General features: G+C 28.3%; 1 protein-coding gene across 2 annotated transcripts; it reads left to right on the top strand.

Annotated features, from left to right (window-relative positions):
* The first annotated feature begins 2757 nt into the window (after nucleotides 1-2757).
* Nucleotides 2758-27409, top strand: LOC145831704 (calcium-dependent secretion activator 1-like). Of its 2 annotated transcripts, XM_082939017.1 has the most exons (29): nucleotides 2758-3006; nucleotides 4843-5052; nucleotides 6221-6232; nucleotides 7620-7733; nucleotides 8202-8342; nucleotides 8934-9125; nucleotides 10138-10302; nucleotides 10833-10988; nucleotides 11322-11443; nucleotides 12203-12314; nucleotides 12972-13055; nucleotides 13245-13367; nucleotides 15473-15645; nucleotides 15772-15905; nucleotides 16066-16202; nucleotides 16439-16532; nucleotides 16637-16730; nucleotides 16794-16959; nucleotides 17219-17348; nucleotides 17585-17685; nucleotides 19091-19247; nucleotides 20269-20407; nucleotides 20654-20812; nucleotides 22577-22681; nucleotides 23013-23139; nucleotides 24294-24377; nucleotides 24625-24732; nucleotides 26230-26415; nucleotides 26763-27409. In XM_082939017.1, the coding sequence occupies exons 1-29, from the start codon at nucleotides 2812-2814 to the stop codon at nucleotides 26853-26855; spliced, it is 3813 nt and encodes a 1270-aa protein (XP_082795143.1). In that variant the 5' UTR covers nucleotides 2758-2811; the 3' UTR covers nucleotides 26856-27409. The 2 variants fall into 2 exon arrangements, with proteins under 2 accessions (XP_082795143.1, XP_082795144.1); XM_082939018.1 differs by lacking the exon at nucleotides 6221-6232 and having other exon boundaries at nucleotides 26763-27408.
* The last annotated feature ends 386 nt before the right edge of the window (nucleotides 27410-27795 follow it).

The following is a 27795-nucleotide window of genomic DNA, read 5'->3' as shown; positions in this document are numbered from 1 at the left end:
TTTAATTAATTTATTTAATTTTTTTGATGATCTTTTTTACTTGATGATCTTCAAAATACCTTATTGTTGTAAAGGGAAAAGTAAGTGTTATTTTTTTCTATTATAAAAAAATGTTAGGTATAAACAAAATGGTTAGTAGTTTTATAGGAAAGTTGAACACTCAGAACTATGTTTAATGAATTGGTGTGCAGAACAACCTTATGGTCATTAAGTTACTACCTTTTGCTTAGTAAACACTGTTTTGAGCTACTTCAGTTATTATAGTAATTTGAAAAACTCAAAAAATAACAACAAATATTTTTTTTTTTAAAGTAAAACAATAATATGCACTCTTTTTTAAATACATTGCAGCCAACATAGACTATAAAAACCACTTGCACTACACCATCTCCTCACTTTGTCTTGTAAAAAAAAACAAATTTACTAACATACTTTTAACAAATACTTATGAAAAAATTAATAAAGATGATTAAGGGCATAGGGGGGGGGGGGGTAAACACCCTTTTTTGGTTTTTGATCTTATTTTATATAGTTTTTACTAAGCTACAAGATGCTTTTTACAGATTAAAAAAATTCAAAATAATTTTTGAGATATAGCCGGTCAAAGTCAGAGGCAACAATAGGATCCTTATGGGAGGCGCAAACTAAAACATCAAATAACTAGTAATCACTAAAAATCTATCTCCTCCTAGGTTTTTTGAGATAACTACCTCAAATTTTCAGGAAATTTTCCTTGCAGTATTTAGAAAATTCTGTCGGAACAGAATTTAAAAAAATTAAAAAATAAAAATTTTATAACAAAAAAACAAAAAAAAAACTTTTTTTTTGTTTATTTTTTATATAAAATTTTTATTTTTTATTAAAAAAAAAATTCCTTCCGACAGAATTTTTTAAATACATCAAGGAACAATACCTGAAAGTTTGAGGTAGTTATCTCAAAAAATGTAGGAGAAGATAGATTTTTAGTGAAATAGTCTATTTTTGCCGTTTTAGTTTGCGCCTCCCATAAGGATCCTATTGTCGGCTTCGACTTTGACCGGCTATATCTCAAAAACTATTTTGATTTTTTTAAATCTGTAAAAAGCACCTTGTAGCTTGATAAAAACTATATAAAATAAGATCAAAAACCAAAAAAGGGTGTTTACCCCCCCCCCCCCCCCCCCCTATGCCCTTAACAGAGTTTACATTGAAATAAGTTAAAAAAAGCATACTATGGATAACCTTTACTTAGGGTTTTTACTTCGTGAAATAGATATTACACTCAAGTTTAGGAAAAGTAAAGAATTCAATATGCACTTTAGTTTTATCATACTGTCAATGTAGATAACATTATGCTATTAAACTTAAGATACAAAAAAAAACTAAAATTCAGACTAATCCAATTCTGCTCATAAAGAGTCAGAAGTACTACCAGCAACTACAGGGTTACCTCACACTCAGGATATCTTGAAACTTTTGAAAATCTTAGGATGACTCAGTATAACTCAGATAACTCAGGGTACTTTGAATTTGCTTTTTGAACTCAGGTTGACTTAGGATCGATTATTTTAAAGGTTAGCTTTTATATTTCTAAAAACTTCAGGCTAGTTTTTATATAAACTTTGAATGGGACTTAGTTAATATAGCTTCATTATTTTTTTATTTTATAACCAACATTGTTAAATAACTTTATTTTTTTTATTTTGGGTCGTTTTAAACTATTTTTTTAAGGATTTGAAAAAAAAAACAGCATGACTCTGTAAAATTTTAGGTCACTCAGGACAGTTTTTTGACTCAAAGACTAGCAGTTCTGCAATTAACCTGAACAAAAAAAAAGAAAATGTGTAAAAACAATTAATAACATTTATAATTGACATGTTATTAGTATTAAAAAAATGAATTGATATTTATCTGTTTTAATTTTATGTTAGACATATAAAGTCAAAATTGAAATGCTCAAATATAGTTTTTGTACTTTACATTTCATCCCATACTTTAGAACCAAGATAAGATAAGATAAGGCCTTAGGACCATAAATAGTTATTTATTCTGGGAAAAATAATGTTTCTGAAAAGTCTTGTTAAGTGAAGTGTATTAATATTTTCAAAATAACTGTTTTAATTTATTGTAAATAGTTTTTGTTAGAAGTTGTGAATATAACTTTCAAGTCATTCTTGTACATGTTTTAAACATAAAATATTTTATAGGCTTTTTTTATACTACTAGAATTTTCTATCCAACTTTTAAAATTGATAAACCTTTTTGCTTTATTTATAAGTCTATTAATCTCAGTATTTCTAGTTCTATTTGCCTTGCTTCAAAACAGCAATCCATGCTTAACATGACTTATGAAAAGTTAATAAGAAATTCGATATAAAAAGTTTTAATTTTAACAATACATTGTTTTATATTAAGTTTGAGTAGTAAAACTCTATTTAGCTTGTATTAACTTAGATATAAAGAATTTAAAAATTTATGTAACTTTATGTAAAAAATATCTTTATTTTTAATCATGAGTAGTTTTTAAAATTAACAATTTAAATCAAGTATTCCGATTTTTTCTTAAAATAAAAACACATTTATAAATTGATTTGACTTAAAATTGTGTTTGTTACTTTTATATAATATTTCATTGCAATTAGTTTATACAATTAAACATCTTGTTTTAAAAACAAGTTAATTTACCTGACCACTGATATATATGTTTATAGTTTCTTAAAAACAGCATGACAAAAAACATTGAAGAGGTTTAATTACTATACATTGCACTGCAGGTTTTTATAAATAAAGTTTGAGTTTGTTTAATTTGTGTTTGTGTCTTGATGGTGGATAATGATCCAACCCTCATCATCGAGTGAGGATGAAGCCGAAGAAGCTCCAATTCAACAAAAGAGCCACCAGCAGCAACACTCACATAAAAAGCAGTTGAGTTACAGTGAAAATGTGGCTGGACAGGTCGACCAAAAGTTCAGTTCTGCTGCAAATCTGAGAAAAAACAAAACTTTTGACACTTCAAATAAAGCACAAGTATGTTGAGTTGTTTATTTTTTTTTAGAAGCTCTTTTTGGCTTTGTTTTATTTTCTGTACTTGCACACTTATTTGAATTTAAAAGTTTAAAAATTAAAACAATCATGGTTAAAGCTTCGATTTATTATACTTATTAATGTTGTACTTTTTTGTTATCTATCAATAATTTGTTATCAGTTAAAATATTTGTTTTAGATTATTAATTTACAACTTAAGTGTAGTACTTAAAAAGATGATTAGTAAAACATAATATTTAATTTACTTACTAGATATTTATTCTCAGTTTAATTAATATTTAAGCATATGGTCAAAAAAAAAAGATAATACATGTTTTTTTAGTTTTAAAACTTACTAATTTTTATACATTTTATTTTACTTAAAGCTTGAAGAAGAATTTTTATAGTTGTTTTTTGTTTTATAATCTAATAAGACTATTTTATTAAAATTGTGATAGATTCAATTTATTTAGAAAAAAACAATCTTTTTGATTTAAAGAAAGTTACAAGCTCACATTAAAATTTCATTTGTATTTCATGCCAAGTATAGTATGCTTATGATTATTAAGTTTTTAAGTTTATTTAAGAAGTATATTTGATGAAGTAAATTATAACCTGATGTCATATAAAAAGTTCTCAGTTCGTTCTTGCATCCTGTTATTAAAGTGCATGGTATTTTTTATTATGTTTAGGACTTGTAATTACTACTAGCTCTAAATTTATTCTCTACACACTTTTCAACAATTTTTTAGTTTTGTTAAGCTAAATTATTTGTTTTGATTACTCCAACAGTCAGAAAAAAAGAGCTATTGATTTTATTTCAAGCACTAAAACATCTGCACTGATATATATTTTTAAGATGTTTTATTAGAGCCTTTGTAAGTAAACAAATTTTATAAAACTTATAGTGTTTTTTTATATCATCATTAATGAACCTTTTTTTTTAATTAAATGTTGAAAAACCAACAAAATCGTAATGCCTTGTTTGTATAAATTTTATCATAAAAAATTCGTTTTAGCTTCACAATTTTATAAAAGGTTGTTTATAAGATTAGTGAGTATTTGTCATTTGTGTGGTTTAGGTTTCTTAGGGGGAGTACTCTGTTGTTATCAAGCGCAACAAATTAAATTCACTTATTAAACATATATTCACTAAAACTTTATTCTTTTCCTTACTAAAAAAGATTGAGCAAATTATATTTTTACTAATATACAGAAAGGTAATTAGTAGAAGTTAAATTATGAAACTATTTGAATGACAAAAGTATTGTTACAAAAACATTACTGAGAAGACTTAAACAATTTTAAAGATTAGTTAATGATATTTATTTTGATTTTCAGAAACATAAATAAAGAATATAATACATATATTATTTCTATAAACAGTTTTAAGAATGTTTTGTTTTAAAACCTTTTATATTACTTTTAAAATAACTGCATCTTTTTATTGTACACATCAAATCAAATAAGTTGTGACAGCCTACTGTTAAAAAGCTAGTTACTTTAAAGCGATGCTTCAGAGTATCTCAAAAATGGGAACCGCTCATTTCCAACCCGTGATCAAATCCAATCCGCGATCATTTTCCACCTGAGCAAATCCCACCCTGTAAAATCCAAGAACTGCTTACCAACCAAGGGTGAGGGTTAGGGTAACAGTGGTAGTAAAAAATCAATAAATAATAAGTATAAATAAAACAAAAAATATTAAAAAATAAAGGAGTAAATAAAGAAAAAAAAAAAGAGTTTTGAGTGGGAAATGATCGCGGGTCAGAACCCTCAAAAATCTAAGTTCAAGTTAAAATTGTCAATGCTAACTTGCCAGTAACAAACTTCCAACAGAACGGCAGCAGCGGTTCAATAAGGAGCAAGGGCTCCCCCTCACCCTCCACAAGGAGCGTTCCCCCGGACGTCAGCGACGAGCAGAAGGAGCAGAACAAGGAGGAGGAGGGGCGGAGGATGAGGCTGCAGCTGTACGTGTTCGTGCTCAGGTGCATCGCGTACCCGTTCAACGCCAAGCAGCCCACCGACATGGCGAGGAGGCAGGCCAAAGTGAGCTGACTTTCACATACTGTTTAAGAATGTACTAAAAAACTTTTGAAAATATTGTCTTTTATTTTTGTCATAGTATAAACAGATTGTAATACAGGCAAGAACAATATTTTTTTCCAACCTTTGTCAAAATTTCAAGTTATCCTATATATTTGGTTTAGTCTAAAAGTCAAAATTCCATCTTTTACAATAAAAAATATTTGAATAGTTACATAAGTATTAACTTTGTTGTTATTTCCTTTAACTTTTTTGTTTCAAAACTTTAATTTTTACGAATGCTTTAGTGGCTTAACAACACTATAAGGGGCCCAATTTTTTTTTACAAAAATTTAGATTGGTTTTATATAAAAAGTAAAATTTAAAAATATAAAATACTTCTTACAAAGCACTAAAACTTAAACCAGATTTTTAGATATATTCACTTAAGTATTAAGTTTTTAAACTTTGAAAAGTTTACTGAAACATATCTTCTCCTTTAAGTTAAGAAAAACTGATGGGGTTTAAAAACGATTGCATAACAACTTAAGTAGAAAATATATTTTTACTGAAATAGTATTTTTAATTTTTATAAGAACCCATTGGACTCTTCGATTTTATATCTTTGTATCTTATAAACTAATTTAAATTCAGAAAACTGATAAAAAATTGGTAGCTAAGTTAGAGATTTTTAAAAACAAGTCAAAATCTAAAAAAGTCTCTTAAATTAGCCAGTTACTAAATTTTTGTGAGTCTTATAACTTTTAGAAATTTATAATCAAAATTTTAAATTTAACTTAACCGAGTTTAAAAGCAAGGCTCTTTATATTTATACTTTGTTTTATACAGTTCAATTGACTAATTAATATGATTAGTAGATGAAAATAAAATTGTAGATTTTAATTAATTGTTATGTAATCATCCTTTTATACATTTGAAGTACACATTTTTTAGTACGATAAAGCTCTAATAAAGTGTACAAATGTTTAAAGAAATCAACAAAACTTGTTTTATTTTCGTTCGTCTAACAATTGATTATTAAATGATTGAGGAAAATTTGATTTAGTTATAGAAACAATGTATGAGAAAAATAAAATTACTGTTTTTATGAATTATTGGTAATTTTTTTTTGTTTGATTATGTAGTTATAATGATGACGAACATTTATTTTACAAAACTTGTCATAAAAAAGAGGTCGGGAAAGGTGAGTTGCTGATTTGAAATGTCATCATTCATTTGTCCCACTTGCATGTTTTTTGTTCAAAATGTCATTTTAAAAACAATTGTTTCATTTCTGCCTCTTTGTACTTTTAAAACGAGTTAAGCTTTTGTGTTCTGTTACCATGACTGAATTTTTTAATAACTTTATACACAATTAAAAAATAAAAGCTTTCTAACCAAAAACTTGAAAAAAGTTTTTTATGTAGTTTAGGTTTATAATGTTTTAAAATTTTAATTTTTGTTAAACATTTTGATACTCTTATACATCTTAAAATTAAATAAAACTTTATCTATCAGAGTTATGGACAATTGCATTCATTAAAATTTTATATCTTACATTATTTGATGTTTTTACTTATCATTAAATGTAGAAAGTCAAATACAGACAAGGTTAGCTATTTTTATACAATTTTGTCTGTATGATTAGATAAATTTCATTATAAGTAGGTTTACATGTTAAAAAAGTATTTTAGTTTTTTTTTACAATACTAAATAAAAATATATTGTTAGTTCAGAGATATAACTACGTTGCAAGTTATTATCTACCAGAAATATTTTTATGTTTATCTACAAACTATGTTGTTTTTATTACAAGGAAAATTAAAAGTATAAACTAGTGTATTTTTATTCTATTAGAGAAACTAAAAATGGCAACTAAGGTATATTCACTATATATATATTTATTTTTGTTAAAAATTGATTTAATTCCTAAATAATTCATATTCCAAGTTTAGTTTAATAACTTTATAAATTCATAAAGTTATAAATATTGTTATTTAGTTTCTATAAAATATTTAAGTTCATCAACAATTGAGTAACATATTTTTTTTAGGAACTTTTAACTATGTATAATAAAAATTATATTTTTAGATTTAATACTTATATAGAAAATGTTAGTGCGACCAGTCTTATCATAACATTTTATCATTGCAAATATAAAAATCGATACTTGCTTAAAGTGTTCTCAGTTTATGTAAAGTTTTGCTTTTATAAGAAAATCAAGTTACCTCAAGACGTGTTAAAGTTGTTTTAAGAAGTACTTCGTTGCTCATTCGTAGTTTGCATTGTAGAAGCTTTTTTTACGTACTCATATGAAATGTAGTTATTTGTAAACACTATCATTAAGTTTTAAGAATTATGTTATTTAAAATTTTGTTTTAGTTTAAAAAAACAAGGTATGGTAAAAAGTTTAATTAATGGTATTTACTTAAATGATACATGTGAAATGATAAAAATCGAACTTATTTTTTTTTAAAGAACGTTGCTTAAAAGCAATCCATTCCTTTTGAATACAATTAGTACAAAACAGTAAATTAAACAAGTAATAAAATTGCCATTTCATGTGAAAATTTTCTACTGAAACGCTACAGGTAAACAAACAGCAACTGCAGACGATAAAAGATCGATTTCGGGCTTTTCTAGCCGGCGAGACTCAAATAGCTGCTGATGAGGCTTTCTGCAACGCAGTCAACAGCTACTACGAAGTAAACAACTTTTCTAATTGTTTCTTGTAATCGTTCTTTGAAAAATAAATCTCAGTTAGTAATTTAATAAATCTAAGTAAATTAGAAAAAATGGTTTTCACTAAAAACAGTTTGTACAATGAAAATTTATATATGTAGTTTGTTTTACTTATAATTCGTACTAATATGCTTAACAATCTTTTTTTAAATCAATAACTTTGAGACTAATTTAGTTTGTTGAACAATTTTTTTCTTCGAAAACAGTTTATCTTTATGATTCCTTGGTTATTGAAAACTAAAAGTTGTTGTTCAAAGCTTTAACATTACTAATTCAAGATTAAGGATTTAATGTAAAATAAAAAGCAAAATTTCTAAAGATATTGCTTAAAGGTAATTTTTTTTAAGCGACACACTTGTTATCTTTTCTCTTTGCGCTTGAACTTGTTTCATTCAAACAAAAAAAAGTTGCAAGTATTGCGTATATGGCAGGTATTTTTGAAAAGCGACCGGGTCACCCGCATGGTGAACAGCGGCGGCTGCTCGGCCAGCGACTTCAGGGAAGTGTTCAAGAACAACATTGAGAAACGCGTCAAGGTTCTGCCTGAAATCGACGGGCTCAGCAAAGAGACTGTTAGTGTTTACAACGTAGAACGTTTCATTTTGTTTGCTAACTTATGACTTGTTTATTGAGAATTGAAATTTTTTTTTGAGTTTAAAATTTTTTCATTTGATTATTTAATTGTTTAATAGTTTTATTTTTTTGTATTTTACAATTAATAAAGCGTATATAGTTGTACGGTATCGGCTCATTAATGAGTTTAAAAGTATTATAAAGAATATTTGCGTTCAAATATTTTTTTTATTTTTCAGATACTTTCTTCTTTTGTATTTATTATTTAGGATTATTACTGTTTAACCTTATAATTTGTAAAACAAATTAACATATACTTTTTTACTTGCTCTGCACAGATTACATTTGAAATTTACTATATGTTTAAAAGCAATTTTTAATAGATGAAAGTTTTTTTTTTCAACCTAGTTGTGTTGTATCAAAAGGTTTTGATATTTAAAAACTTATTTACATTTTAACATGTTTCTAAAATTAATATGTTCTCAGTACAAAATTCTAAATTATACAAACAGCAGTTAATTACCATTCAGTTAAGTTTCAACTAGAAATAAATCGTCAACAAAAAGTAACCGACCTCTTCGAAATCGCAGGTGTTGTCGGCGTGGATGGCTAAGTTCGACGCCATCTACCGGGGGGAGGAGGACCCGAGGAGGCCGTCGAACAGGCTGCCCGCGTCAGCCGCGTCGGAACTGATTCTGAGCAAGGAACAGCTGTACGAGATGTTCCAGAACATCCTGTCCATCAAGAAAGTCGAGCACCAGCTGCTGTATAACGCCACCCAAGTGAGTTGCTTCGTTGTTTCGTAAGTTTCATGTAAGTATTTGAGTTCCCGGTATATTGTGTTTTTAGTTTCAGCAATGATTTTTAGTTGAGTCAGGACAAGTTTTGCTTTTTACATGCGACTGGAAAGTTTTTAAGTAAACGATGCTTTTCACAAAACTGCTTATGAGCTTCTTTACAGAATAGTTATAAAACCACTGTACGAGAATAATATTAACACTAGTTACTAAAATTTAATAACAGTTAAAGCTATCGATTTCAATTAAGTTAACAGTGTGGGTTTGGATACATAAACTAAATTTTATACCATTGCTAGAAATGTTACAAAATTAATTTTTAGTTTTAATCTTTACTTGTCAAATAAATTTGTAAAACGTTTTTTTTTCAGTTATTGATTAATTTGTTTTTAAAATAGATAGAGTTAAATGTTAGACTGTCTTAATTAATTAACATTCAAGTGTAAGAATTTCAAGACGTGTAAAATTTAATTGGTTCAACAATAGAACAATTTTGACAATTTTTGAATTTTTTTTATTCTGTATTTAAATTGTTTAAATTTTCACATGTTTTGTTTGACTATTTAATGATTTTAATTTAAGAAGTTAAGTCTTAAGCATAAATATATAGTTCTTTCATAATTTTTGAATTACAAAAATAAAATAGAGTAAAAGAAATAGTTGAAGTTTGAATTTTACATTTGAAATTACATTTTTATCGACACTTGAAAAAAATTAAATTTCTTAAACTCTTAGATTTTTTTAATACCCTTAAATTTTAGTAAACTTAAAAAAAAACGTTTAAAATTACCGTATTTATTTAGTGAATCTAGTTATGATTATATAAAATATTTATATCTTGCCTTTTTATTTGCTAGTGTTTTTATTCTAGGGTTAAAAATAACAGAGTTAAGCTACTTAAAAACTACTCCAAACATTCTATACAAAACTGCTTCAAAACTAGCTGCACTCTCCAAAAACATGTTTGGCTACAAATTCACTTTTTGTTATTTCAAAGTTGGACAACATAGACGAGCAGGCGGCCGCCATCAGAAGGGAGCTGGACGGTAGGAAGCACGCGGCGGAGAAGATCGAGTCGCAGAACAGGTTTCCCAAGTTCTACTGCCGGAACGAGGCCGAGCTGGAGCTGCAGAGGCTGTACATCGACGAGCTGAGACAACAGGTTGAAGTTATAAATTGAAGCTTTTATCTGTTGAGCATATGTTAATTTTACTAGTTGTGGTTACTGCTGAAGTCTTGCAACTAGTTTTAGTTGTAGCTTTTGTCAGCATATCGAAACTGTTTTGGCTTAAAAATTATTTACAGTAGTTTTTTAGTATGTTAATAATTACTTGTATTTTGTATTAACATACTTATTTCAAAAATGTTTTGTTTGGTAATTTTCAAATAGAGTTTTTAGAAATTTTAAAACTAAAACCGACTTCACTATTAACGAAAAAATTGTATTTTGATATATTTAAACTTCATTAAATTCAATATTTTTTGATTTTGTAACCACAGTTTTATTACTAAATTTGTAGTTTTTATAACTTTCATGTTACTTTTATATTTTAGCTTTAACAGACTTTATTATAAATTTCAGACTTTCTAAAAGTTATTTTATTTGGTTTAAGTAAAAAATTAAAGTTTAGATAAAAATTGTAATTTTTATAACTAAACAAGTTTCCAAATTTATTTTTTACTAAAAAACAGGTGGCCTTGCTAATGAACAACTTGGAGTCTCTGCCGGTCAGTCGAGGCAGTAGCGGCAGAAATTATCACTTGCCGGGAAGCAAGCTGACCTCGCTCGAGTCCACAGAAGAAGACTCGCTGTCGAAAGCCGACGTCATTCTGCAGTTCGCCCTCGAGGTTGTACATAGTTTGCTTGTGCATACTTCGTGTTTAAATTTTAGTTGATGCAAAGCTGCTATTTTGAAAAGTAATTGTAGTAAAAATGATTTAACTTCATTGGGTTCTTTTACTGTTCCTTTTTTCGATGATGCTTTTTAAAGTTTTTAGAATCAGCTATTTATTGTTTTAAGTGGCAGTTTACTTTTTTATTTGATTCAGGAGATCATGTAAATCAGGTAGTATAAAAGATCAAAACGCCATAATAAAGTTAAGAGATATGCCATACAGTTTATTATTGTTATGAATCATTGTTTGCACAAAACAAATCTAACAGCATCTATCAACTTACAGGTGATTGTGGTAGAAGTGCAGGGCCTGAAGTCGTTGGCGGGGAGCAAGATCATTTACTGCACCATGGAAACTGACGGGTGCGCGAAACTTCAAACCGAACCCGTGGAAGCCTCACGCCCCATGTAAACATTTGTATAAATACTTTTTGTTTTGTAACTGACTTTAAACTAATGTTGTAAACGTGCTTGTATTTGATGGAAATTATTTGATCTAAAGATGCAAAAAAAAAAGTAGTTTTAATGTTTTAAATCTGATTAATTTCGATGGAAAAAATTTGACCTGAAATTGCGGTGAGCTTTAAAGTAGATTAAATGACTTACTGTGTTTTCATTTAAATTTAATAATGTCATCGTCAACATCGAGTATCATAGTGTTTGAGCTTGGTATACAAATGCTTCGAACTTTATAAAATTGTGTTTTTTTGCCAATATTAACAAAAAAAAATGTAAACAGTGTAAGTTGCTGTAATGAAGTAACCTTTTGACAAACGCATATTGGAAACAAAAAGTTATGAATTTGGTAAAAAGTCACTGTATATACAACTTCTAGCTTATAAATATGCATTATCAAAATGATCAAATATAGATATATTGAATAAAACTATCGAAGTTAAAAAGCTAACACAGTTTAAATCCGTCGCACAACTTCAATATATATATTTTTTCAATCAAACGCAAAGCTTATTGAATTAGAACATTGCGAAAAGTTCAGTCTGGATTTCATTCTGCTCGAACGAAATCTCTGTTACGCAAAAAATCGATTTCGAAACAAACACAATGGAAATTGACGCAGCGAACGTGATTGTGTGGCAGACTAGTCTGGCGCTGAAAATTGGCATTTTAAAACGGGTTTACGCGGTATTTAATTGTGAATATTTTCAGCTGGAACACTACAGGGGATTTCACCACAACCCAGCCGCTGCCCCAGGTAAAAGTGAAGTTGATGACTGAAAGCACTGGGGTTCTGTCCATAGACGATAAAGAACTCGGGAAAGTTTGTGTAATAATTATTTTCACGCTTTTTGGTAGTTAAATTAAAGTTTGTAAAGTTCCTTTGATTTAATAAAAAAATCAAACGAATTTGTAAGTTAATTATATGTATTGTCTGTTGGTAGATTAATTTTTGCACAAGCCGTTTTGCAAGATTTTTGATAGTTTCAAAATTACGTCATAATCTATTTATGCAAAATTTTTTTTACTTTTATTAGTGATTTTGTTTTGTGCTTTATTTTAAACTTGTTTTGAAGCTGATGAGTGAATAGTCACGAAACTCGAGTCCTTTGAGTTTTGCATCTTTAAATAAACCTTTTATATATATATATATATTTATAAGGTAATAATTTGTTTGCTTTCTGGGTTAAGCTGACGGAAAAAACTTTAATATAAAGTAAAAAATCAACTAAAAATAGTGTTGACAAATAAACAAGGTTATGAAATATATTAACGAAAATCAAAACACAAACATATAATTTTTTTTTATACAATTAATTAATTTTTAAAAAATAAAATTAAAGCTAAGCTATTTTATAGAGTTTAATTAAATAAAATCACTGATTTAATAAAAGTTAAGTTTCTTTCAGTTTAAATGATTGCATAGAATCGGATTGTAACTATGTAAATTATGTAAAACTTATACAAATATTAAAACCAGGTCGTGATACATCCAACTCCGAATTCACCGAAAACTCCGGAGTGGTATTACATGCAAGTCCACAAAAACAGTCCAGACCAACAAGTAGGCTATGCAGACTCAATTGCTATTGTTTATTAATTTTGGTTTTTGATTTTGTAGCTAAAATAAAAAAGTCTTTGTTTTTATAAATTATTATATTTTTTATAGTTATTTATTAATTTTTCAGTTAGTTTTAGTTTTTTAACTTAAAAATAAGCTATATCATTGCTAAATACTTGTTTTTATGCAAAGATTCGCATCAAACTGACTGTGAAAATGGAGCGGCCACTGAACATGAAGCACTGTGGTTACTTGTGGGCCCAGGGTCGCAGTGTTTGGAAGAAATGGAAGCGTCGGTACTTCATTCTGGTGCAGGTACAATTGTTCTTGTCATATTTGGTAATTTTTAAATACATTCACAAAAACTGAATTTTATTAGTCAGTATCAATACCGCGTTATACAGAAGTTTGGTGTAAATTTTGGCCTATTTAATTTTTACAAGCTTTTATTGAATTAAGTTCCATTTAATAATCATTACACATTAAAAATAAATCAATTAATTAAAATTTTACTAGAAGTGTTTTACACCATGTTATGTTCTAAAGACTAAAAGTAAAAATCACCTGTAATGATCTTAAACAAGATTGCACACAATTTTTGTGGCCAAATTACTAAAATGCGTGAAGCCTTACATTGATCACACCCCATCGCGTATTTGTTGTTGTGGCTTGTTCTTCGTGTATGCCGATGGAATGCCGAGTAAAGTGGAAAATATTGATTATTGTTACGTCACATGCGGCCGACATTGATCCGCTAGCTCGCTCAATATGCTTATTTTGGTAGATTAAAGCATCGGTGTTTGTAGTATAAAAATCACTGCTGCATGCTAGAGTTGGAGTTTTTGTAATTTGCATGCGCAGAATAATTTATGAATTAATGCTATTTTCATGAAAACTTTTAGATTTCCCTTGAGTTTCGATGCGACTAATACTAAAATTTAGTTTTGTGCATCTTTGAACATTTTATGATTAAGTATTAAGCTTAGAAATAAGAATTAAAATAAATTAAGATTTAAAAAAGTCATCGTAATTAAGTTATTCAACATTTTTAAGGTAGGTACAGTTAAATGAGAATTATTATAGGTAGTGTTTTTAATTTTTATGCAAAAACTCTATTAAATATTTTAGAACTTAATGCGTATTGATTAATATTGAAATTTTTTAATCTACATGATATTAAAACCTACTTTACTTGTATATACTAAAGGAGGAGTTTTAAAAAAGTATTCGCCAAACATGTTTTAATTTTATAATATAAACTAAAAGGCAAATTTTGCTGAACATTTTACTAATTAACCTGGTTTTTTTTTTGTACAAAATGTGCTAAGTACATGTTTAAAGATATTTGTTGTTAAACTGAGTTTTTTTGGTTGAAAAAGTTCCATTTAAAGTTTATTTTAATTATTTAAGTGTTACCGAAGTAAATTAAAACGTCTTTGTTTTTTTTTCAAAATGTTATTAACCTAAGTTATATTTTGATTGTAGTATTAGTATATTTTGTTTAAAATAGTATTTTTTGATATAAAAAATAAAGTAAATGAGTCAACAATTTGTTAAAAAAAAAACATTTACATAATTTTTAAGATAATAAATAATGCAGTTGAAACAATAACACTTGAGATAGTTTAGTAGTGTTTGTTAAGCATCATTTAGAAATATTTTTATTTAAAGTACATAAGTAAGATATAATTAAGTATTAGTTAATCTTGAAGATTTAAAAGATAAATCAACTATATTTTTGCACACTTGGTCTGTTTTTTTTATAAACGACGATATAGATCTTTTATCTTAAAGAATACTACATTTTCGATTTTTAAATACTGATTGATATATTTTTAGATAAGAACGATTTACAATTTATGTTTCAAATTGTCAGCAACAAAATAGTTAGTATTAATAATAAATGAAATACGCTAAATTAGGAGTACACGTTTTATAAACAAACTTTTAAGCTTCAAACCTGTCAATTATCTTCTAGATAACTTTAAGTACTGTAAAAACTTAAATGATGATAAGAAATACTTATTGGTTTCCAAAAAGAACTATTTTGGATATAAAGAATTTATGAAAGTAGTATTGTAGATATTTTTTAACTATTTTAATACGTTGACATTATTTTCGAACATGTTTTATTTTCGAAAAAAAAAAACCAAGTACAAGCTTTTAAAATATGATACACACAAGAAAAAATACAAAGCAGTATTAACTACAGCTAATACAACCATTATTTTTAATAAATGATATTTAATGTTTCTGTTGAACTTTTATAAAACTTGCTTTACGGTTGGTATCGAAAATTGTTCTACGTTTGTTGTACTTTTTTAGTTTAACAAATCAATTTTTTCAATAGAAGAACTTGCCTTTTTCTACTTCACCATGATTAAATTACTATTTTAAAACAAGCGTTGCACTGTGAACAGGTGTCGCAGTACAACTTCGTCATGTGCAGCTACCAGGAGCGGAAGGCGGAACCGTACGAGATGATGCAGCTGGACGGGTTCACCGTCGACTACACGGTGCCGGAGCTCGGGCACGAGGGGGGCAGGGCGTTCTTCAACGCGGTCAAAGAGGGCGGGTCCGTCATGTTCGCCAGGTAGTTTTTTGTACATTTGTCATTACACATTTTTGATCTTGGGTTTTGTTTTCATAAACTGATAAATTTCACTTCAAAAAATAGTGTTTTTTTTGGAACAAAAGTAAAGCTGTTAATTTTCCACAGTGACGACGAACAGGACCGAATCTTGTGGGTGCAAGCCATGTACAGGGCTACCGGTCAGTCCCACAAACCAGTTCCGCCGACCCAAGTACAAAAGTTATCGGATAACAAGCAAGATGCTCCCATCACTCAGTTTTGTAAGTTATTAGTCAACTAAGTAAGTATGTGTATATTTGTTTTAGATACACATAAAAGATATATACATATATTTTTTTAAATTGCAGTTTGAAATACATTAAGCAGCATTTTAAACATATTTTACTAAAAAAGCATCAAAATAGTTTCTTAACATTACAGACGCTGACAGGGCACGTAAGCACGGTATGGATGAGTTCATATCAGCAGATCCCTGCAAATACGACCACTCCAGTTTGTACGAACTTCTTCAGAGGCTCACCCTCGATCACCGACTCAACGACAGTTACTCGTGTTTGGTTGGTAATTTAATAAAATATTTAATTATTTTTTTGTTACTAAAAACAATAATCAGGAGTTATAAAATATGATTAAAAAAAAAAAACTTTGTTGTACTGCTGAAAAAATCAATAAATATTTTAAAATATTCACACGAACTGGGCTATATAATTAGTTTTTTATCATTAATGATTGTATTTTAAATAAGTTGTCTTAACTGTACATAATGTTGCATTACTTCTTAAATTACTTTCAGGGTTGGTTTTCTCCAGGTCAAATATTTGTTTTGGACGAATATTGCTCCCGGTACGGTGTCAGAGGATGTCACAAACACCTGTGCAACCTTTCAGGTGATTTACTTATTTTTTCTTAAGTTTTTATGATAGATATAAAAGTATTACATTAAATTTTTGGTACGTAACATATGCATGTATATTTAATTAAACCACAACAGACTTGTTGGATCGGGCGCAACAGGGCATCATGATCGACCCGACCCTCATTCACTACAGCTACGCGTTCTGCTCGTCGCACGTCTACGGCAGTCGGTTCGTCTCATTTATTAAAAACCAACGTTTCACCCGCTTTGACACTGAATCACATTGAAACAGACCGGACGGCATCGGGACGGTGACGATGGACGAGAAGCACAGGTTCGACGAGATCAGGACCAGGATGAAGGTGTACGCCATGGACCAGATCACCCGCTTCCGGTACTGCTTCCCGTTCGGCAGGCCCCAGGGCGCTTTGAAGGCCACCCTCACGCTGCTGGGCAGGGTTGGTTGCATAAACTAGTAGTTGTGGCACGAAGAGTAAACTTTACAATTGCAGTTTTAAGTTGAAAGCGTTCCATTTTTTTTTATGCTTCATTTGTTATTGATTGAAAGTGGATAAAAACTTTTAGTATGTTGATAAATGAACAGTTTTTAGTTTCAAAAATATATAAAGAATAACACACAAGTATAAACAGGTAGTCAATTACATTCCTGCATGCATAGTTTTTTTACGGTGTACTTATTCAGAGGACTTTTTGCAGGTAGCCATGGACGAGGACCCGGGACCGGAGTCGGGCAGAGAGGCGAAGGTGAGGGAACTGGTCAGACACTGCTTGAAGCAGGCCGCCCTGGTCAACTACACGCGCGTGTCTGATTACGCCAAGTTTGACGGTCTGTTGAGTGTTTGTGAGGAAGTTGAATAATTTTTTACATTTGCAAGTTTTCAAAAGCTTTTTCTGAATACAAAGGATTTCAGTGCTAAAAAGTAGTTTAAAATTTAAAGGTTGAAAATCTGATATGTTGAAAAAAATTTGTAAATAATTTTTTTACAACTGTTTGTCTCAAACGTTTTTAACTTATGCCAACGTAACAAAAAAATAAAGCTTTTTAATTTTTTTATTCAACAGAATCTTCTGATTTGGATTCATACAAAAAATTACAGGTTATAATACACCTTGCTGAGTTATGTATCGACGTACTGCAACAAAATGAAGAACATCATTTTGAGGTGAGATAATCATTATAAAGTTTACTTTTATATCTCTGTTTCCAACATACAGAAAGATAGTGTTAAACTGAATTAAGATAGTTCATTTGTAGTTCTGAAGATATCAATAAAAAGTTATCTTGTAATTCAAACTAAAGTTGATTTTCAATCGTTTTAATCTTTCTTGTTTTGAAATTAAAAATTATTTAACATGCTATCACAGGGAAGAGAAGTGAGTTTAAAATTTGCATGTTAACTTTTTGTACCAAGTTTCATTTTTTTCATGTCGTACATACAAATTGTGAGGTTTTTCAATTAGTTTATTTGAAATTGAAAAAAATTGTCTGTAAACAAATTTGGGAAAACTTTTCAACTAAATGAAAATTTTAGAAATTTCAAAACAATGCTTAAAATTTATAAACTCAGCCGGCTTTTATACAAACTGCAGTTTAATCTGTTATACAAAAAATGTTTTGTTTTTTTGAACTAACAGAAAATAATAACAAATTTACACAGTACTCTTTCTTTATTATACTAACACGTGTTTCTGTGCATAATATTTCTAACAAAAAATGTAATTTTTTAAAAGTAGAAAATTTGTAGCTTGAAATGTAACTTTGCTTTGTACATTCTATTGAAAATTGTAATTGTTATTAACGCTTGTTTTATCTTGTAAACTTAGCCTTAGCGAAGACAACTTCATACATATACATAAATAATAAAATAAGTCTAAAAAACTATATACTAAACTTTAGTTTTAGTTATACAATTATAAATCATTTTTAAGCTTAAATTATAACACAGAACAAGGTTATAACTTGTTCAGGCTAATTCCGAGAAGTTTGAAATTTAAATAGAAACTATAAAAAAAGTAATTTCGAAACTTATAAAGACATTTTGATTTTTTATATATTACACGTGCTTTTGTTCAATATAGCGTTTTTAATTGTATATTCCAGTTAATTTTTTCAGCTGTGCAGCTTGTTTTGTTTTATTCAAATAAGTTTGTTACCATTAGGTTATTTTATGTAAGAATTAAGTTTCTATATCTGTTTTACCCAGGACAGGTTTTGCTTTAAGTTAATTTACAAAAAGCTTTGTTGAAGCAATGGTGTACTATGACAAACAGTCATTATTTTTTACAAATATTGTGCAATTGCATTAAAAAGTATTTTAGCCTTATAAAAGTTTGGTTTTTGATAAAATCTTAACGCATGTTTTGTTGCGCAAAGTAATTTTCGTAGAGATCGGTCTAAGTATTTTTAAGTGACTAAATTGCATTCGAAGCAAAAAGTATTTTAGCTTTGAGTGCGCTCCACAAACTCCGAAAACCATGAGTGACTCATGCTAATGTTTTTACCTAAAACGATTAATAACCTTGTTAAAAGTGTTGAAATAATTTCAATTCAGTCTTGTAACTTGACAGTCGTTCGAGTGGTACAGCGACCTGATGGTGGAGCACAGCGAGTCTTTCTGGTCGTTGTTCGCCGTGGACATGGACAGTGTGCTTGAGAAGCAGCAGCCAGATACCTGGGACTCGTTTCCCTTGTTCCAACTGCTCAACGACCACCTCATGCAAGACGGTAGGTCCAATGATGTTTTGTTTGATACGTTACCTTCGGAAATGTATATTATTAGTTTAGAAAACGTTATTATCACTCACCTAATGGTTCTTAATTTTTGTTTCATAAAAATTAAGTGAATTTGTTTTAGCATCAATAAAAGTATATTTATTTTGATAATGATAATTTGTTTTCCTTTTGTGTTTTATAAAAATCATTATTTATATCATACACCTACAATAAAAGTTAAATACCGTATCTGCTTTTAGCTGTGTAAATTTGAAAAAAAGTTGTATACAAGTTTTTAAATAAAGCAAATTAACTTTGAAAGAATGGTATACTTCCTTTTATATTTTTTTAATTAGGTTATTCGCTGTCCTAGTAACTTCTAAAATCTTATCAAATTAAGACTTGATAATAATTAAGTCTATAGGGGGATACAAAAATTTTTACAAAATACAATATTGGCACTTATAAGTTATCATTTATGTATAAAATACGAGCCAGTTTTTATAGAATAAAAAAAAACTTAACTTTTGAATTTTGATACGTTCTAATTTTAGTAAAAACTGTTCAAAACAAATGTATGAACCCCAAATTTTTCGTTGTCAATTTTGTCGAACGTTTTAAAGATTCGCTTTAATTTTTTTTCTTTTTATTTTTTTAGCTAGGGACCTCAAGTTTCTACTAAACACTCCTTTTATAGTTTGAAAGAGTTATAATGTTTGAGTTTTAAAAATATTTAAAAATAAGAAGTTTAGTTTTAGATATTTAAAAATAATAAAACTTTTTTTTTGTAGTTTTTGTTTTTTTAATAAAAAAGTTCTAAATTTGACAGATTTAAATAATGGTAATGTACTTACTGTATAAATTTGAAGAACATAAGTCAAAAATGAAGGATACAATATATTTTTAATAAAATAGTCTCTTTCGCGTTTTTCGTTCGCTATTTTTATAAGAAACCTTACCGACTTTGATCACTTGTACCTCCAAAGTTACTTTTTTTTACTCCAATAGTTACTCTAAAGTTTTTTTTTAACAGAGAGGTTAAAGAATGGGATATTTCACGCCCATTTAAGAGACACTTTCGCTCCATTGGTGATTAGATATGTTGATTTAATGGAGTCCTCAATCGCCCAGTCAATTGATCGTGGGTTTGGAAAAGAAGTTTGGGATTCAAAGTTCGTAATTTCATTAATGAAACAGAATCAAATTTCAGAAATTAACAAAAAAATAATACTTTTAAAATCTAAAAACGCTTAAAATTTTTGTACTAGCTTTATTTTAAACGTTATGTTTTAGTTTATAATAAATATTATAAATTTTGATAGAAACTTACAATTATAATTTGAGTGTGTTTGCTAAGAATTACAGCGTAAATTCAACAAAAATAATACAATAAAAAAAAACAAGTAATTTTTTAACAGCCAGTCGATAAACGCGATTGCTAGCGACATCCTGTGGAAGCTGCAAGCCCTCCAAACCTTCATAGTGGACCTGCACTGGCCCGACCAGATATTCGCCTCCCACATCGAACATCGCCTCAAGCTCACCGCCAGCGACATGATGCAGAGCATGGTTGCCAGGTAACTGTTGCTTGGTTACCTTGTAAATAAGGCTATGGTTTAATTAGTTTTGCTAACAAAGCGATTATCCCTGTAATTTTAGTTTACTAGAATTAAAAGAGTCTCGGAAAAGTTTAAGTGCCAGAAATAAAATTGAATATATTTTGTATTTAATTTAGATTAAATTTTGCATTAATAATTAAAGAAGCAGCTCAGATATCTTTCAATCGATTTAAATTCTATGTTAGAGAAGTTGTTCGTATTGGTTTTCCTAACGAAAATACCGAAACAATTTTTGATTGAAATCTTATTTTATAAATTGAATATCTTTACTAACTACATTTTAATCCAACCAGTTTTGCTTCTTTAAAACTGTCATAGATTGAAGTTTATATTGTTATTTTTATACGGTTTTTAAGTTGGTTGTAATTTTTAATTAAACATACTTTTTAAAGTTCACTATTTTAAATCAGATAAAATATAAAATAGTTTTATTTTTAGCTTTTCTAAATAGAACTATAAACTAATAACTAAAGGGTCATAAACCCAGACATTAAACTGTTATGAGCTATATTTTTATTGAGTACTAAGATATAATTAGAAAATAAGAAGTTTTTTATAGCATATATATAGGCTGCAAAATGCCTAACAAACGCAAAGTAATTGATATAAAAAACATACTAAAATATATAAAGACTAATATTTTCTTAAAACCATACTTTGTAAGTGTAGCTAAAAATAATATTTTTCGTAGAAACTTTTATCCATTTTTTGTATCCGATATGTTTCAAAACACTTGATAACATTTCAATTACAAGTTTAGTCTTTTATCAGCGTAAACTCACTAGCAAGTAATAAAGTTGACTATCAGAAACGCACATTAATATCGGTTTTACTTCATACCAGTAGCACATTATTAATGCGCTCTTGTCATGCGCACTGTGTTCACACGTGTTCTGAAGAAGCAAAAATGAATAATTTAATAATTTATTTTTGCTACTCGACCGCACGCTATAATTTTCTTGTGGAAAATTTGTAATTTTTATTGTTTCCAAACAAAGAAAGCTTATGTAAGAGTTGTTGTAAGAAAAATTTTCTCTTATCATTAGGTTTTTTGTAGAAAATGCAGAAACAGTTGTAAATTAAAAGTAGCATCTTTACAAACGAAAAGTTGTTTAAGATATTTAATAGAAATATTTTAAATAATGATTTAAAGAAATAATGAGTTAAAAGTTTTAATAAAAAGTTTAGTATGAAAAACACAGAGCATCTTTTTCAAAAGAAATGCATAATAACATATAGCAATATTTTTAGTAGTAAGTTATCTTTATGGTAGTTTTGAAATATTTTTTTAAAATAGTTCAAAATTTTATTATTAACGAAAAACATTTTTGAGTAAACATAAGTCGAACAGGTCTTTTTATAACATCTTGTGTAAATGAATTCTTTTTGAATGTTTTGAAAAAATTGTTTTTATGTTTTTAAATATCTTATATTTAAATTATATAATGCAGGTATTTAACAGATTGTTTTTTTAAATAAAAAACGTTAAAATTGAATATTTCAAAACACAAATATTTCAATTAAAAAAAATAGTCTGAATTTATGCTACCAAAAAAATTATTTTAATAGATCTTGTATTTTTCAGCTTTTTACTACTCAAAAAAGTTTCTTTTTTATTTCGTCTTTCATATCAAAAATATCCTGGACTTTTAAGTTTTTACTTCATTTTGATTTTGAACATGCGTTTTAACGGAGCAGTTAAATGTAATTTTTTTTTTTCAGAACGCTGACAAGATTCAAAAGTTTGCTTCAGTCGTGCAGAATATCACTCGACTTCAGGATCACCTCGCAGCTTTGTCAACTCGTGAACGTAGCAATCGAGTGCAGGTTTGTTTTCTTGTACGTTCAACACTTTGTACCCTAATTTTGTTCAATAAAGTTTATTTGTTGAACACTCACACTTCGCAATAATTTAACATAACCTTAATTATTTTTAAACTAATATTTTAATTTGTTTTAAATCAAATAATTCAAAGTTATCGACTTTAAAAGCTTTAAACATATTTTTATCTATCATTTATTTTATTGCCAACAAAGCAATGTTTCACTCCTACATTGGCATATAGGAGATCATCAGTTGTTTAAAAACAATTCTGAAAAAAAAAATTAACGTTTAAAACTATCAAGTTTGATAAAAACATTCACACTGTTGCCACAGAAACCAGTCGCAGAAGATATGCGCATCAGGATTGGACGCTTCTGGTCAGCAACACGTGTATCACGCCGTCGTTGACGAAATACTCGACGCCGCCTTTGAAGAAATGCGAACTCTCATCGTTTCCAAAGTTCGTTGCTGTTTGCATTGTATAGTGTAGCGGTTGGCAAACTGCTGCTCAAGGTACACATGTTTCCTGCGGACATAAATCTCCGGCCCGTGCCTATTTTTACCCAAAACAGTTTGTAAAAGCATTTATAAAATTATAAAAAAAACGTTTATAAACTGTTATCAGACAGTATTGTAACTTTTATTTTAAAATGTGCACAAATCACATCTGAGCAATTTTTTTAAGACATACCTTAGAAGTTTAAAAATCGAAAGCTAACAACATAATCTCTTAATCTTGTAATCTTAATCTGATGGTTTGGCCATTATATTTATAAATAATAGATATCCAGATATCAAATACCTGCTTCAGATATGTTCTGTCGACAGAAATCTCCGACCTGTAACGTATTTTCAAGCTAAATATTAAGCTTTTCTGTTATAAAAGTTTATAAAGATGCTCTTATTTTGACTTTGAGTAAACAATAGTGCTTGTTTAAATGTTATTTATTTACATTTTGCGTAAGTTAAATTAATTTATCTTTTTAGTATATTTTTTTTTTAAATGCACAGACCAGCAAAATACTTTTTCCAGTAAAACAGTTACTTGCTTATAAAAAGCTACCGACCTCTGCTATATTGGTGCTTATTTTAGTTTGTAGTAAAAGAAACAGTTTTATAAGTGTTTTTAATATGTTATATTTTTTTAGTTGTTGTTAAATCGTTTCAAATTTCTGTAATTATTTAAGTTGTACAATATTTTGATGTCAATTTTAAAATTATTAAGTTTCTTGTTGTTTAATATTTATAAATTGTAGTGTATGAACTATCTTTAGACAATTTTTTCCAATGTGCTTTAAATAATTTTTAGCAATGGTTGTTTTGATAAATGTCATAATAGAAAAATTTTAAGAATTAAAGCTGTTAGTTATTTATAAAGGAATTTAAAAATTATATTAGCCTACCTACATTTTACAAGCTTAACTTTAAATAAAAAATAACATGCGAAACACGTACACACTTATTAATTAAACTTATTGGTATATAAAGCAATAATATTTTAACGACCAACAGTGCAAGTTATCATAAAAGTTTACCGGCTTATGTTTTTTTCTTTAGACTTGGAAAGTATTTAAAACATACTTAAGGAAAAACAAATATCAAAATATTTTTCAGTTCAACAAAGTTCTTGAAACTGTACTGTCAAAAGTAGCGAGATACGACGAAGGATCGTTCACTGCTTCGTTTCTCTCATTAACTGTTGGTTTGAAAATAATGATAAAAATGAACGCGATTTTATGCAAAAAAGCAATAATTTTCAATACAAAAAAAAGGACTAGTTTTGAAATGTATAGTTGCTGCTCAATATTTTATGTAGTACTAGTGCAGTAAATATTTACGTTTAACAAAATGAAAAATTCTAGTTTAATTTTAAAACTATTAATGTTCAAAGTATAATTTATGTATACAAACGATAACGTGCATTCTTAATTTTTCTTATAAATAGAAACCCGGTATGGAGCTAGCTACCAGTTTTAACACATTCATAAGCATGAACCACGACGTCATACTTGACAAATTAAACGACGAAGTTTTCGTCAACTCTGTTTTCGAGGTAAGTCACTGCTTGTACTAATTGATTTTGCTTTTTCTTCAGCCGTTTACAAAAGTTAATTTTATACTAGTCGTTGATCAAGTTAGATAAAGAAATGAAATTGAATCTTTGCTTTACCTTCGAAAAGTTTCAATTCAAATTAATCTTAATTACTAAGTTACGTTGCTTTTTTTTATAATATATATATTGATTTCTTTAAAACGTTTGAGCTTTTCTCAGTATTTCAAGGTCATGCTGTATACTGTTGACCGAAATAGTTAAAAGTAACAATTGTGTTTGACCTGCGCTACCAAATCAGTTCTAGATAATTCAGTTGCGCTTAAAATCGATATTTTTTACTACGCCCAGCGTTTATAACAAGAAATGAGTAGATTTTTTTGTTGATAATTTTGAGCTGGTTTACTTTTTAACTTGAATTTGCTTTATGGTTTTAGCCTTTGTTATAAGTATTGATTCTATTTAAAAAAAACTATTTCTTTTTATTTTGTTTTAAAATATTGTTTTTCTAAATAATAATATATGTGTTTTAGTACATTTTTTTAAAATAAATCTCTCGTATACTGTAGTATTTAGAATAACTATTAATATTAAACTTAGTTTATATTTCAAAAACTTCTAGCCTAAAAAAACACTCAAACTATAATTTATAACTTGTTGTAATTGTAACAAATGTTGGCACTTTTTTTATTAGATTTGAAAGATTTTTAATTTATTTAAAAAACATCTTGTTTCAGATGGAGAAATATATTTTATCCAGTACAACTAGCCGTAAAAAAAGTGAACTTCCATTCGTTTTTAAATAAGTTTTTAGCATAAATTTTAACGAACTTGTTGTATACTTTCTCCTTAAAACTAACCTTTGAGTCGTAATTTGTTTCGATCAACTAATACACAAAAAAATAACAAACGGAAACGGTACAACAACAAAAATAACAAACAGAAATGGTACAATAATAAAAATAACAAACAGAAATGGTACAAAAAAATACAAAAAGAAATGGTACAAAAAAAATACAAAAAGAAATGGTACAACAGTAAAAATAACAAACAGAAATGGTACAACAATAAAAATAACAAACATAAACGGACAGCAATAAAAATACAAACATAAATGGTACAGCGATAAAAATAACCAACAGAAGTGGTACAGCGATAAAAATAACAAACAGAAATGGTACAACAATATAAATAAGAAACAGAAATGGTACAACAATAAAAATAACAAACAGAAATGGTACGACAATATAAATAACAAACAGAAATGGTACAACAATAAAAATAACAAACAGAATTAGTACAACAATAAAAATAACAAACAGAAATGGTACAACAATAAAATAACAAACAGAAATGGTACATCAATAAAATTAATAAACAGAAATGGTGCAACAATAAAAATAACAAACAGAAACGGTACAACAATAAAATAACAAACAGAATTAGTACAATAATAAAAATAACAAACAGAAACGGTACAACAATATAAATAACAAACAGAAGTGGTACAGCACGGGAACGAAGATACTCGCTGATTGGCTGAGCAGCAGGAGCGAACTGCAGCTCCACATCTACCAGCTGAAGACGCTCATCAAAATATTCAAGTCGTTCACCAGGGACTTCGCTTTGCAGGGCGTGCAAGAAATTAAAACGAAGACTTACACCCAGATACACAAGCGACTCACGGTGAGCACACTTTTTGATAGCTTTTGATTAATAAAATTTTAATTTGTTTATATCATTTGAATTGATTATTCATTTATTTTTTTAATATTAATTAAATAAAGTTTCATCCCACAAAGCTAAAAACTTTTTATTCTGGTGCAAGAAATTTTGTCAAATATATGGTTTTCGCCGTAAAACTTTACTTTTATGATCGAAGTTTTTGGTCAGTTATTATATTTAAAGTTGACTTTTTTTTTGTTTATACAAGACAAGTTGAATTTTGTTCTCATGTATAAAGTGAGTTGCACAACAGTAATAAAAACCAAACAAAAATGTTCAAAAATAAAAACCAAACAAAAACCATCAAGGTCGAGGAAGCAACCGCGTCGGTCACCATCGGTTCCCTCGGCAACAACATCACCATGAAGGAGTCGGACGAAGAAAACCTCGACGACGACTGACTATGACGTCACAAACATTCCCCAACACAAGCATTTACGTCATTTTTAGTTTCCAAACTTGCTGGTGCATTTGTACTGTTTAGGCTGTTTTTTTTAAGAATACCTTTCCACATCTTCATTTGTACTATATCGTATGCGTTTGATATTTTTTGCATTATATTCAGTTTATTTTACTCGTTTCAAAGTTGACATCCGTACTTGCTAACTGCGTTCGTTTATTAATTAAGAATTCAACGACACTGCTTTTAATCAAGTTTTTCATGTGACGAAAAGGTATTGTGCAAAATTTAATTTATTTTTTTTTGTTGATAGTTAATTGTTCTCCCCGATGCTTTTTACACACCCAATCTTGTGTCGTAGCTTTCGTGTCTGACTGACATAAAGAAACTGGTGATGATAATGAAAATAATTGTTGTTATCATTGCGTAGCAGCTTGTCGAATTTACGTTCGCAATTTCAATCGAATAAAAGTTTTGCTGCTGTGAGAGTAGTTGTGAGTATGGAAAACTACTTTTTTCTTGACATATTAAAAAAAAAAAAAGATAAATTAAGTTATATTGTGTCTAGCTTACTATTTTTTAAAGCTTTAAATAGATCTACTACTTTTAAATGAATAATAAAACATCACTACTTTAATCTTTGAAAAAATCAAAAAAAAAATTATATGCTTTACAAGCATAATTTTTAAAAATAACTTTAATAAGTAATTATAAAAAACACATAACATCATTAAAAACACTAACAAAATAAACAATTTTCCTACAAAACAGAATGTGTTGATTTTTTTCATGTAACAAAACTAATTTAGTACAGAATTTTCACTCAATCAGCTAGTTTGAAGTTATTTAAGACGTAAGATAATTAACTTTTATAATATTTAAACATAAATTGTGATTGAAAACATGTTAATTACTTTTTGAAAGGTTTATAATTTAGTTTG

This window comes from Thalia democratica, chromosome 3, assembly GCF_965202585.1.
Source record: "Thalia democratica chromosome 3, ktThaDemo2.hap1.1, whole genome shotgun sequence".
Taxonomy (NCBI): Eukaryota; Metazoa; Chordata; class Thaliacea; order Salpida; family Salpidae; genus Thalia; species Thalia democratica.
The sequence above is the reverse complement of the archived record's forward strand: the minus strand, read 5'-3'. Positions and strand labels throughout refer to the sequence as shown.

Excerpts from the sequence above, each read along its gene's own strand:
- LOC145831704 (XM_082939017.1), top strand. The coding sequence starts at position 2,812 with ATGATCCAACCCTCATCATCGAGTGAGGATGAAGCCGAAGAAGCTCCA. Across the intron at positions 9,126-10,137 it reads TGCTGTATAACGCCACCCAA|TTGGACAACATAGACGAGCA; the intron begins GTGAGTTGCTTC and ends GTTATTTCAAAG. Across the intron at positions 17,349-17,584 it reads TGATTACGCCAAGTTTGACG|AATCTTCTGATTTGGATTCA; the intron begins GTCTGTTGAGTG and ends TTTATTCAACAG.